At 34.8% G+C, this 12,266-nt stretch overlaps 1 protein-coding gene across 2 annotated transcripts; it reads right to left on the bottom strand.

Moving 5' to 3' along the window:
* Positions 1-230: 230 nt before the first annotated feature.
* On the bottom strand, positions 231-8,813 carry LOC132600401 (uncharacterized). 2 transcript variants are annotated; one of them, XM_060313540.1, is made up of 15 exons: positions 8,677-8,813; positions 6,594-6,705; positions 6,377-6,488; positions 6,169-6,291; positions 4,665-4,769; positions 4,470-4,553; positions 4,102-4,217; positions 3,550-3,651; positions 3,321-3,434; positions 3,130-3,186; positions 2,311-2,377; positions 2,160-2,213; positions 1,365-1,439; positions 665-700; positions 231-566 (listed from the first exon to the last, which is right to left on the bottom strand). In XM_060313540.1, exons 2-15 carry the CDS (start codon positions 6,611-6,613, stop codon positions 468-470), a joined length of 1,164 nt encoding a protein of 387 aa, XP_060169523.1. In that variant the 5' UTR covers positions 6,614-6,705; positions 8,677-8,813; the 3' UTR covers positions 231-467. The 2 variants fall into 2 exon arrangements, with proteins under 2 accessions (XP_060169523.1, XP_060169524.1); XM_060313541.1 differs by lacking the exon at positions 8,677-8,813 and adding an exon at positions 6,795-7,679.
* Positions 8,814-12,266: the final 3,453 nt, after the last annotated feature.

The following is a 12,266-nucleotide window of genomic DNA, read 5'->3' as shown; positions in this document are numbered from 1 at the left end:
TGGAATTACACCGGACATGTTATTATTGTAATCCGAAGGTAAACTCTAGACACTTATGTGATTAATAGCTTTTTGATAGAAGAACCAGCAAGGGTTCAAAAGGGCCAATGGAACTGTCACAAAATCCTCGTATTTTAGTGAAAAAAGAATAAACGTGTCAATTATCCACCGAGTTTCGAACCATGCGCTACTAGCACTCGGGGATTTCTCGATTATCCCAAAAAAAGAAATAAGTGCAGAAAACATTGACTATAAACCTTGTGTATCATCTATATGCACAAGAAACCTTCCAATATCTAATGGTTTAGCGTTCACTAGCTACATAGCATTTCACTACTCTAATATTGAAAGAAAAGATGATAAAAAGAACAGACACTGAGAAAAAGAATAGGCACACCCCTAGAAACAGAAAAAAGAAGAAGAGAAACTAGACGAAAGAAGCAATGTACAAGACATTTGGAGGCATGTTATACTCGAGTTTTTCCATGCTGGGCAAAATATGCTTTATCTGCATTCGCTAACCGATCTTGGAACATTGCCCATTCATTTCTACATCTCTCTCTGACCTAGAAAATAGAAAGCCATTCAGTTTAGCCACTAGAACCTGAGGCAAATGACTATCATATTTCAAACAAAATTGGAGGCATGGAACGGATATGCTTACCCCTTCCCATGGAGCTTTGCCATTCTCGGGCTGCCCCTGTGATCCAAGAAGACAAGAACAGTGTCAAAAAATGAAGCAGGTAAAACAAATCATCAAATGAACTAATGAGTCAGTCGCATAATAAACTAGCGGGAGCTTTGTGCTCTAGTTATCTATAGAGCAATGTGTGAAGAAGCTAAAACAGCTGAACTTTAGGATTATACTCCTACCAAAAGCAGCATTATTTCTCTGAGTTCGCCACTAAGTTATCTTCCGCCAGAGAGACAACAAGCAATAATTATCAAATTTATAGCAAGCAGAAGTAACAATCATATATCCTTTAACATAAGTCTAGGACTAACAAGAAAGGGACAAAAAGAAAATGGTTTTCAAATTTTACTTATCAAAGAAAAAAAGAAGTGGGATAAGGTTTCTGGCTTTGAAATGAACATTAAAGTTTGGTTGCCGAGACCCTTTTCAGTCGAATTCAACTGCTATAATCGCCAAAGCAACACTGGACTTCATGCTAAGAAAGACATGCAGTCATAGAGATATCATCCTCTCAAAGAGCCAGAGAAGATTTGAATTCTCATGGGATGGAAGTTTAGTTCATAATAAACTTGGACAGGATGGTACCGGTTGCTTACAATGTGGAAATGTAGTTGACAAACTACCAATCTCTAGTTACCACATAGGTTCTTTGAAATTTCAATTGACTAACCTGATTCCCAAGAGAAGGAATAACTTGATGAACAATCCACTGTGAATCGACTACGCCAATTTTTTCATGAGCAGGCTGCACAAACGAAGAGATACAATAAGATTATACCCAAGGATCCACCAAACTTCAGATTAGTAAATAAAAGACTCCTAACAGAGTGAAGAAGATTAATAATTTCCTTGTCTCCGGTGTCATCAATATTCTCCAGGTGCAGCTCTCTCTCTCTTACAATTTTAACGTGGGGGCAAGTCGAGAAAAATGAACGAAAATGGTCCCTTATCTTTGATAGTAGGTTCAAAATAGTTCCTTAACTATTACTTCAGCAGTTTTGGTCCTTTAAGTTTGCCAAAAGTGAGCACTTTTGGTCTCCGATAGATATTGCCAAAATCTGATTGTTAAAGTTAATCGGAACTGTGAAGATAGAAACATTTAATGAAAACTCACATTTGGAAGTACAAATTTTGCAGTTTATGTTATTTTGGTCTATCTCAAGAGTCTGATGTAATTTTTGGTCTATTTTTTGTGTCTGGTGTAGTTTTTTATGTTGCGGTTTCTGAAATTTTACAGAAATTTCTAGGGTTTCTGATTAATTTTTTTTCCCACAGTTCCGGTTAACTTTAACAATCAAAGTTTGAAAATATTTGACGGAGACCAAAAGTGCTCACTTTTGGCAAACTTAAAGGACCAAAACTGCTCAGTTGATACTTAAGGGACTACTTTGAACCTACTACCAAAGATTTTGTCATTTCTCATTCTTGCATAAGAATCAAGAATGTATCTAGGAGAACTACTAACCTCTACACATCTTCTTAGTGCAAAATCCAATCCCCATCCATGCACCAAATCATTCTATAACCAAACATCAAGTCAAAGTACAAGCATTAGTGTAACATTATAGAAATGGACAGTGTGAGGAGATGGAAGTGATACCAAGTGTAAGAACTACCTGAATCATATGCCAAACACATCGCCAAGCTTCTCGAGAGAATACAGGAGCCATTATTTCCACAAAACTGTATATAAAAAGATGGACCAAGACAATAACTATAAGTTGCAAGCTAATGATAAAGGCATCGGAATATTCTGTTGCTGACAATTGTTTGTTGACGAGTCTTGTATAATCAATTTTCGAAAGGAAAGGCTCTACATGTAACTCAATTAGATCATATTGTACATGTGCTAACACAGCAGAAATAGGTTGTCTAGTCATACTCCGGAAAATTCATCTAAAATTTCAATCTAACATCTCGTGAAACACAGAAAAAAAAAAAAAGGGTACAGCCAATGGCATGCTGTTCTATTCGGTAAGTGCAAAATTTCTCCTCTTTATCTTCTTTTAGAGTAACATATAAAGAAAGTAAAAATCATTTCTACAGTCTTGTGATTAGAGAAACAGCTAGTCCAATAATAGCCAAACAATATAAATATCCCGGAGCCTGCAGAAAGAAGCTCAGAAATATGTGCTTAGTAATATTAATGGTGGAAGGGAATCTTATCAAAGCACACATTTAGTCTAAAGTTACATACTATCTGAAAAGAAAGGATTAAAACGGTATGTTAGTTGAGTTTAACCATGACGAATAAGTTCTGATTTAGATCAATATTGATGAATAATAATCTATTTTAGAATTTGCATGTCCTCAGAAAAGAGCAGAACCAAGCTAATAATGTTATGAGCAAACAATTGAGGGGTAGATATGTGAAATTGTACCCAGCGGTTTGCATACGTTAGAGAGAGAGAGAGAGAGAGAGAGGGAGGGAGTACGCTGCACAAGGAGGCAAATGTGGATCGCTGCACCAGCCTGGTTTCTCTTCTGTATCCCTGTAACCACCAACAGATGTTAACTTTCAGTCGTTTCTTCCAAATCAGGGAAAATTATTATCATGAGGGATAGAAGCTTCCCCTCATCCCCGCGTGTGTGTGTGGGTGGGGTGGGGTAAACACAATGAACATACTTGTGAACTTCTCTGTCACCCCTCCTCTTAGTCATCTGCCATGTGAGTCCATTGTTGGGTTCAAGACCAGGCTGAGAGATGTCTAGACCATGTTTCTTAACTAGTTGAATATATCTGCCATATTCAGGTGATGATATTCACATGGAAGGAGATTATAAAGACACCAAAAACCTCTTTACTGATTTGAAAAGAATGAGAAATCATGACAGAACAATGGAAAGGCACCTACTTCTCTGAATTAAAGTGCTCAACTCCAAGATCTTCATCCCATATAAATATGTAATCATAGGCAGCTACAACATCTGGATGCAAAAACCTCTTTGCATACCACCTGTCATAGAAAGGCAATAACAAATTATGGATGAAAAGGGAATGGATCTAACTTATATACACTGACAATATAAAGAACTTTTACCCTATCAATGTATTTTAACCTGTTTTAACATGTAGCTGTCTTATTTTTCAGGTTACAAAGTCCACTTTTTATACTTACCAAAAAATAAGTCCACTTTTTATGGAAAGTCACACGTATTTATTTTTCGTGACCTGATAGTGAATTGTTTCACATTATCAGTGTAAATCAAAAATCAAAAGGATTAGTTATTGTATGCAAACAACAACATTCTCGTCATTTACGTCCTATACATGGAGCCAAACACGCTAGTAAAAAGGGACTTCCTGAATTGCTAAGAGCTCACTCTCGCATATTATTCTTGAAATGTCGGATAAAAAACAGAGGAGTTGGAATACAAAAAGGTAATAACTAAACTCAAAGTCTTACCATTTTGTCTGCTTCCTAACACTGATGTGAATTGCACGCTTGGACCATTCAAATTGATCCCACTCACTCGTTCGACCATCATAATGGAAAAGCAAAATTTGGAAATCCTCTGAAAACTAATCCATGTATAAAATATAAGACTCAGCATATGGAATACAAGGTCAACTGTCAAGAGGAAAGAGAAATAAATACCTATGTTGCTCGGACTCTTAAAAAATGTTCAATAGGTGCGTGTCGGATTCTCCAAAAGTAGAGTATTTTTGGAGAATCCGACATGGGTGCAGCATTGAAAGTGAAGAGTCCACGCAACTTAGATAAACACTAATGCTCTAATCTCTATAATATCAAGATTGCTTCATTGCTATAACCTTTTTAACCGCTGCGTCAATGTTGTTCTTTTGATCCAACCCAACTGTAAATGTAACCAAGTACTTGGGCTTTTTTGTCAGATCCTGAAGATACCACAATTTTTTTAACACAACTATATCCAGAAGAAGCACCGACTAACAAAGACAGTTTTGATTTTTTTTTAAACAATACCATTAGAGATATTTGCTTCATACCTCATTTGGTTCACCCCACAACCTTCGCAAATAAAAATCTGATTCTGAGACCACAATCCCTGGTGGCAATGACTCTGCACCACGAGGATTTGTTGGGACATATATCTGCAAAAGGAAAGCAATCCATCAATATTTCAGAACAAATGTCTAGGTGTTCCAGATACTAAATCAACCATGGAAGTTAGAACAAATATCCTACTTCCATCTCCCAATGCAAAATAATCATGTATTATGCATTTATGTCCTCAAATTTCTCTTTATTCTGCAGGGAAAAAAGCTTGTCACAAGACCAACACAAAGAAAAGTTTGGCGCCTTCAGATATGAATCATGCATACTACCATAACGATGCACCATTGACCCAAGTAGTACTCAATGTTTCTAGATAATTTCATGCTACTACTCCCGCAATCCGAACTTTCGTGACATAACTCAGTTTCTTGAAAACTAGGCTGACATTTGATATGACAAAACGTTTTTTCCCAATCGAAAGCATTTTCTTTCAAGAATGTTTTACCAAAGAAACACCATCTTAATTCATTCCGTTATAGTGGTAGATGTGACTGTTGTAGGAGAGGGTGGAGGGGGTTAACCTATGCGTGGTGATATTTCTAGATAGTAAAGCATAAAACAATTATGTTGGTAAGTGTGAGTAGTAATAAATATTGGGAGAAGAGACAACTGAAATGGAGATGAAACTGAAAGCTGATTTCAGTATTTCAGACACAAGTGTGAGTAGTAGTATATATTGGGAGAAGAGGCATTTGAAATGGAGATGAAACTGAAAGCTGATTTCAGTATTTCACACACACAAACACACACACATACATAAATATCATATCCCAAAGTTTATTCCTCTACAGCTTCAATGGAAATTGCTAATTTGTGTCACAAACAAGAAACCACATAAGATGCAATGCAGGAAGTATTTAACCGCTCTTAACCAGCAAGCAGGTACTGGGGGAAAAAGATAAATATCCAATGTTTCTTGAATCTTGAATGTGCAGAAAAACTTTAACTTGTATAGCCAGTAATGAAATACATGAAGTTAAGGGAATCACTCAATTACTTAAGTAGCTGAACACAACCTTCTTGGGTTATGTAAACGAAAACAAAAAAAAAAACAATGGAATCGTGGAATCACTTAACTAGAAAAGTTCATGTAAGGACTAATGAAGAAACTGCAAAAAAACAAATGCACCTCTGTCTAAGAAAGCAAATCAAAATCCCTTTGATATACAGAAGCCTAGAATTCAATTATCCAGAAAGAGAAAAAAAAAAAAAAAAAAAAAGCAAGATAGGGTAAACTACATGAGAACTACCTAAAGTTTTTCCACCATACAAGATATAGTCTTTATAACTTATAATGTTATTCCATCAATCAACAATGAAATAAATACCTTTGGTGTTAAAGGAGTACTAGATATTCCTAAAGTTTTTTTCCATACAAGATATAGTCTTTATAACTTATAATGATATTCCATCAATCAACAATGAAATAAATACCTTTGGTGTTAAAGGAGTACTACCAGAACCAAGATTCTCCGGGAAACTACGCTCCATAGCACGTCTATGATCATCATTGAAGGCATAATCAAGAGTTGATATTAGGCTTGAAGGTAAATTAATCTGCAAACCACCCGAAGATTGTAATGAATGACAAAACTGGATAGGTTTATACCACAAGAACCATGCAGGTATTGAGCTAAGATACCTTTGTTAGAGAAACAGATGGAAAAGAAATCCCAACAAAGTATCCAAACACCATTCCCATGATAGTGGTTATAACAAGTCTAGCACTATCATTCGATCTTTTGAAAGTCCCACTGTATCAATAGGAAGAACAGAAAGCGGGTGATGTAAGCTATATGTATAACCATAAGCTCAACTTTGAAATTCATTAGAGAGACATGCAACTATTGTCTATGAACCTGCGGTAAGGGGTTCCCATTTTCACAAAAGTTGCTCAACTCAAAGGTTACGCACTAGGCAGAAACCAATTCCTTGAGCATCCTCTGGTTCCAGAAAGCAATCTTCACATGCCTGAAAGTTCAAATCCCATTAGTCACACAAAACAACCACCCAAAAGAAAAAGTCAAACCCAACACCTAAAATATATCACCTAACCTCACCTAACATTGTGATCAATTGCTAGCAATTTATAAGCACAAAATTTTATTCCAAAATTGCGGAATCTGATAGCACATATCAACCATAACTATACAACAATACCGGACAAACTTTTTGGACAACCATTCTCCCAAAAACTCAATATCTCAATTCAATATACTAACTAATCCTCTAAATGGAACTAAGGTGGGCAAACAGGCAGGTTGGATCGGATATGGGCAGGTCGAAAACGGGTTAAGCAAAAACGAATAACATATCCAACCCACCCATATTTAACACGGATAAAAAATGGTTTAATCGACGGATAATATGGATATCCATATTATCCATGGCTTTGGAAATAGTCAAGTGAGAACACAAGCTAAAAGCCAAAATAAGCTTAGACTCCCAGAAAGTAAGAACTCATTAAAAATAACAAGCAAAAAAATGGGTATTGATAATATGAATATACATGGTATCCATGTATCCTTTTTTTAGTGGGTAACATCCATATTTTGCCGAAGAAGAACTGGGGGGAGGTGATTAGACAAGACATGACACAGCTTCAGCTAACTGAGGACATGACCCTAGATAGGAACGTGTGGAGGTCAAGGATTAGGATAGAAGGTTAGTAGCTAGCCGATTATTCTCCTTATTAGTAATATTAGTTAGTAATCGAGTGGATTCTTTGCTTCTAGAGTTAGTACTATCGGTTGCTTCATTTGCTTTTTACCTTGTTATTCCGTTGTCATATTTTTCTCGATTCTGTGCCTCAATTTTTTCCTTGATTCATTTTTTCTTGTCATAATTTATTCTATTTTCTTGATATTCTGTTGTCATATTTTTCTCAATTCCATCCTTCATTCTGTTGTCACATTTTTTCTTGTCTTTCGAGCTGAGGGTCTATCAAAAACAACCTCTCTTACCTCACAAAGGTAAGAGTAAGGTTTGCGCATCCTACCCTCCCTAGACCCCACTAGTGGGGGGCTTCCCTGGGTAAGTTTTTGTTGTTGTTGTTGTTGTAATATCCATATTTGATCCACGTTTAAAAAGTCGGTTATCCAACCCATATCTAGTGGGTCGGATTGGATGATTACTTGTTTCTTTAAACCATTTTGCCAGCCTTAACTGGAACCAACTAACAATTCATACACTCTAGTCAGATAAAAGTTTTACAATAAAAACATTTCCTTTCATAAGCAAGTTAAGATGACGTGAAAAAAACTTTTGTGAACCAAGTTTAATATTGTAACTTAAAGTTACAATTTTTTAAAATTTTCCTTAAATTACCACAAATATTAAAAACAAAAAAACAAAAACACCCTTTACTTTCATATAAACATTACAAAGAAATGAATCAAGAATACAGTAAAATAGCAACAATGCTGTTAACATTCAATGTAAAAATCCATTCTTGACATAGAAAACCTCACAAAAATGTAAATAAACACCCTAACTTGAACTAAATTCCATTTTGACGTTCGTTCATTCAAAAGTATTTAAAAAAACATTCTAAGTTAACTGTTAAAGTTACAATTTCCTTAAAATCTTGCTTACTGGCCATGCATCAAAATTCACACAATTTTTTTCAAAAAACAAAGCCCATTACTCTCCTATAAATATTACAATGAAATGAATCAAATTTAGAGTAAAATAACAATAATGGTGCTAACATTCAATGTAAAAATTCATTCTTGACATAAAAAAAAAATCCTCAAATATATAAAAACAAGACCCTAACTTGAACTAAATTACATTTCTACGATCAACCATTTGAAAATAATTTAATAAAATTTCATATTTAACTGTTAAAACAATAAAAAAATTAAAATAAATGGCAATGAAAAGAATCATAAATTGATGAGTAAATGAGAAAGAAAAAAAGGTAGGGTTTGAGAGACTTACAATTTGTGTCGATGGGAAATTTTGTTTTGCTATGAATTTGTGAAACTGAAAAAAATATGTAATTTTACTTTGGAATTGTGAAAATGAAAAATGTGTTTTGCTATTCTTATTTTTTTTTTTTTAACTTACTATATTTATTTGTGCCCTTTATGAATTAACAGAGACTTATCAAATGTTTATATGTTATTTTTAGTACAAATTTATTTTTGAGTACTTGCATTGCGCATAATTTTAAATGTTTCTATTAAATACTTTCGATTTAAAAAATAAAAAAAATTTATTTATATAAGTTAATCACTTAAAATAAGCCGTAAAATATCAGACATGTTTCAATTGATGCTGATACATATAATAAAAAAAATAGACATATTTTATGTGATCAATCCATCTAATAATAACCTTAAAAACACCTGCATAAACTTTTTTAGAATATGAACTAGAAGCGTTCAGTTCAATAAAAACAGGTTATAGTTCGAATGTTTAAATAAATCGAATACAAATTCATAAAATGTAATCTGCCTTTTTTATTTTGTTATCTGTGCGGCATGTGTTGATTTACTCCTAAGCTGAAAATGTCTAATACTCCCAGTATTTCAATTTACGTGAATCTATTACTATTTGGGGTCTGCGATGTAATTTTTTGATCACGTTTTCCTATATTTTTTCTAAGTTATTTGAATTATAAATTATCATGACTTATGATACTTTTTATGTAGTTTCTAAATATATAAATTTTATTTTTATAAACTTAAAAATCTATTTCAAAATTTATGATCAAAGTTATTAAGTTTGATCTTCATGCTTAGAAAAGATTGAGATAAATTGAAACAGGGAGTATATAAATTAGTACTCATAAAACTTATCTCAGAACATTTTGATAGTAGCAATCTCCATCAAAGTCATACGGACAAGGACGATTAAACTGTGATAGTGACATACTATTTATGAACATGAGATGACATTATTATTTGAAATGATGAACGAAAAAGACATTTGCCAACATGCTTCTTTCATGTTATACCTTTCATAACAAATGCTTTTAACTTCATATACTAATAAAGAGCCAAACTATAAACAGAAGTAAAAACACCAAAAAATCAAGGGAGTAGTATATATATTATTTTTTGGCCGGCCTTTTTTTTTTTTTTTACCTATGTACATATTGTAATTTTCCAGTGAATGAATATAAATTAAATAAGGGTGGCTACATAACTGTTTTGCTCAAAATGAAACTGAAAATTCCAACGGAGGTAAATATTTAAGTGGTTTTTATCCATTTGTTCAAGTCTAATTAATCAAAGTACGTATAAACACGCTTAAGCACAAGAAGAAGTGGCCTTAGGTCCTTCTAGTGAACTTTCTATTGGCGGTGAACAATTTAGTCCCAGCATTGAAAGTGAAAAGTACGTGAGGACAGTTCCCTTTTGACTTTCAAGAGATAAAGTTAGGTAAACCATCTAAATTTCACTCTTGGAAGCCAAAGTACAGTTTCTTGATTATTTTGAAAAATAAAAAACTTTGTGTCTTGCATGTCATGAGTTCTGCCCGGTTTGGCTCACCTCCAGTACTTCATCCCTCCATTTCCCCAAGTACAGCCTTAAAATTTCGCCACATGTCTCTTAAATAATCTAACGGATCAGATCTATTTGATTAACCAAAGATGTTTTAACCATGATAAAATATTCTCTCTCCTAATCTCTCCAATTGTTGCTTTTATCATTTCTTTCTCAGAAAAGAAGAAGATGAGTACTAATTTATGAGTTCTACCTTGTTGCAATTAAATTTAGTTGTTGTTGTTGGTTGTTTGATAATGGAAGAAAATCAATGGCGAAACAGAGAGGGAAAACGAAAATTTCATAGTTTTTTGTGGGATTTTCACCTCCAAATTACATGCTTTGGTTCATTTTCACACGACCCCAATTTGAAGGATTGACTTCCTTTTTTTTTTTTTTGGGTCAATCGTTGTTGTTGATTTAACAGAAGACTTTTACTCTGTTTCTTGCACAATTAAGAAATAACACATCTTTCCTTTAAATCATTCAAAAAAGAGAAGAACAAGATCCATAGGGTGCAACTGAAATATCAAATTTCAGAGAATGGAGTCAGTGATATGCACCTTTGATTTGCGTTGCTTTGCAGATATTTTTTTTTAACTCTAGTTAGACAATCAGTTAAGGAAATTAAATATGGACCATTGATTGAAAAAGTGGACAGATGTTGCTCATTTAAAAGTGTACTGGATGAAATGGAGGAGATCCCCACTGGAGGGGAGCCGAGTCCAGTTCTGCCCCACTCTGCTTAACATTGTACTTTTTTCTTGATTTTTCATGAGACTTGAACAACCATGTTTCCATGTTGGTATCAGTTGGCAGGACTATTTCACCCACCATATTTCATGTGAAGAACTGAACTATTTTTGGTGATTTTTATATAATAAATAGAAAAGGAAATAAAAGAAAGACAATAGGAATTTTCATTCATCAGAAGCATACTCTGCAATTCTGTAACAATGCAATATAAGGACAATGTTTTCCTCCTCTAGCATACGCCCTATCAGATGACTACACGTGCCATGGGCTTTAGGTCATAACTAAAAGAATATAAATGGGCTAACATAAAGGCCCAGACAGACTAAATGCGGATACCCGCTTCCCTGACCCGAAATCTGAATTAGAAATTCCCAATTGAATAGCAAACCTAAAAATATGATTTTTACTCTGTTCGTCACAATTCCGTTCCCCTTTAAAAATCTTCTTCCCCATTCAAGCATCGAAGTTCGGAAATTGTGACTTGATGACCGGATAATCTTCCCACGTTGCTTCATCTGGTGAAAGATTTGCCCACTGAATCAAAACTTAAGCTAGGGCTTTGTTTCCTCTTATTACCATGCGTCGATCCAAAATAGCCATGGGTTCTGTCAAAATTTGCCCATCACTGGTGCAATAAGGAGGATCTTTGGAGGGAAAAACTTTCTCACCCACCTTCTTCTTCAACAGTGAAACATGAAATACCGGGTGGATCTTTGACCTTTAAGGAAGACGAAGCTCATACGCAACTTGCCCGATCTTCCGAATCACCTCATAAGGACCAAAGGATCTTGCTGAAAGCTTGATGTTCTTCCTAACTGCCACTGATGTTTGTCGATAAGGTTGCAATTTCAAAAATACCCAATCTCCCACCTCGAAGCTCCTTTCTGTCTTTTTGCTATCAGCGTAGTGTTTCATACGATTCTGAGCATTTTTAAGGTTGTCTTGTAAGACCTTAATCATCAATTGTCTCTCTCGCAGGACCTGGTCCACTGAATCCAGCTTAGTATGTGCAATTAACTCGAAAGTTGGTTGCGGTGGTTCATAGCCGTACAGGGCTTTGAAAGGTGTCATACCTATAGCTGAGTGATGATTCGTGTTGTACCAGAATTCTGCGAGTGCTAACTATTTGCTCCATTCTGCTGGCTTATGTCCCGTCATGCATCTCAAGTAAGTTTCTAGACAGCGATTTAATTGCACAGTTGCCCATCGGTTTGGGGGTGGTAAGCAGTGCTAGGCTTAAGTTGTACTTGCAACCCCTTAAAAAGTTCCTTCCAGAATGTA

The sequence above is a fragment of the Lycium barbarum genome, chromosome 6 (genome assembly GCF_019175385.1).
Source record: "Lycium barbarum isolate Lr01 chromosome 6, ASM1917538v2, whole genome shotgun sequence".
In the NCBI taxonomy this organism is placed as follows: Eukaryota; Viridiplantae; Streptophyta; class Magnoliopsida; order Solanales; family Solanaceae; genus Lycium; species Lycium barbarum.
This window is presented reverse-complemented; position numbering and strand designations above follow the sequence as displayed.

Coding starts and splice junctions, on each gene's coding strand:
- LOC132600401 (XM_060313540.1), bottom strand. CDS start 6,613: ATGGGAACCCCTTACCGCAG. Junction 6,489..6,593: donor ATGGGAACCCCTTACCGCAG/GTTCATAGACAA, acceptor CTATTGATACAG/TGGGACTTTCAAAAGATCGA. Junction 4,218..4,469: donor TTGACGCAGCGGTTAAAAAG/GTTATAGCAATG, acceptor TACATGGATTAG/TTTTCAGAGGATTTCCAAAT.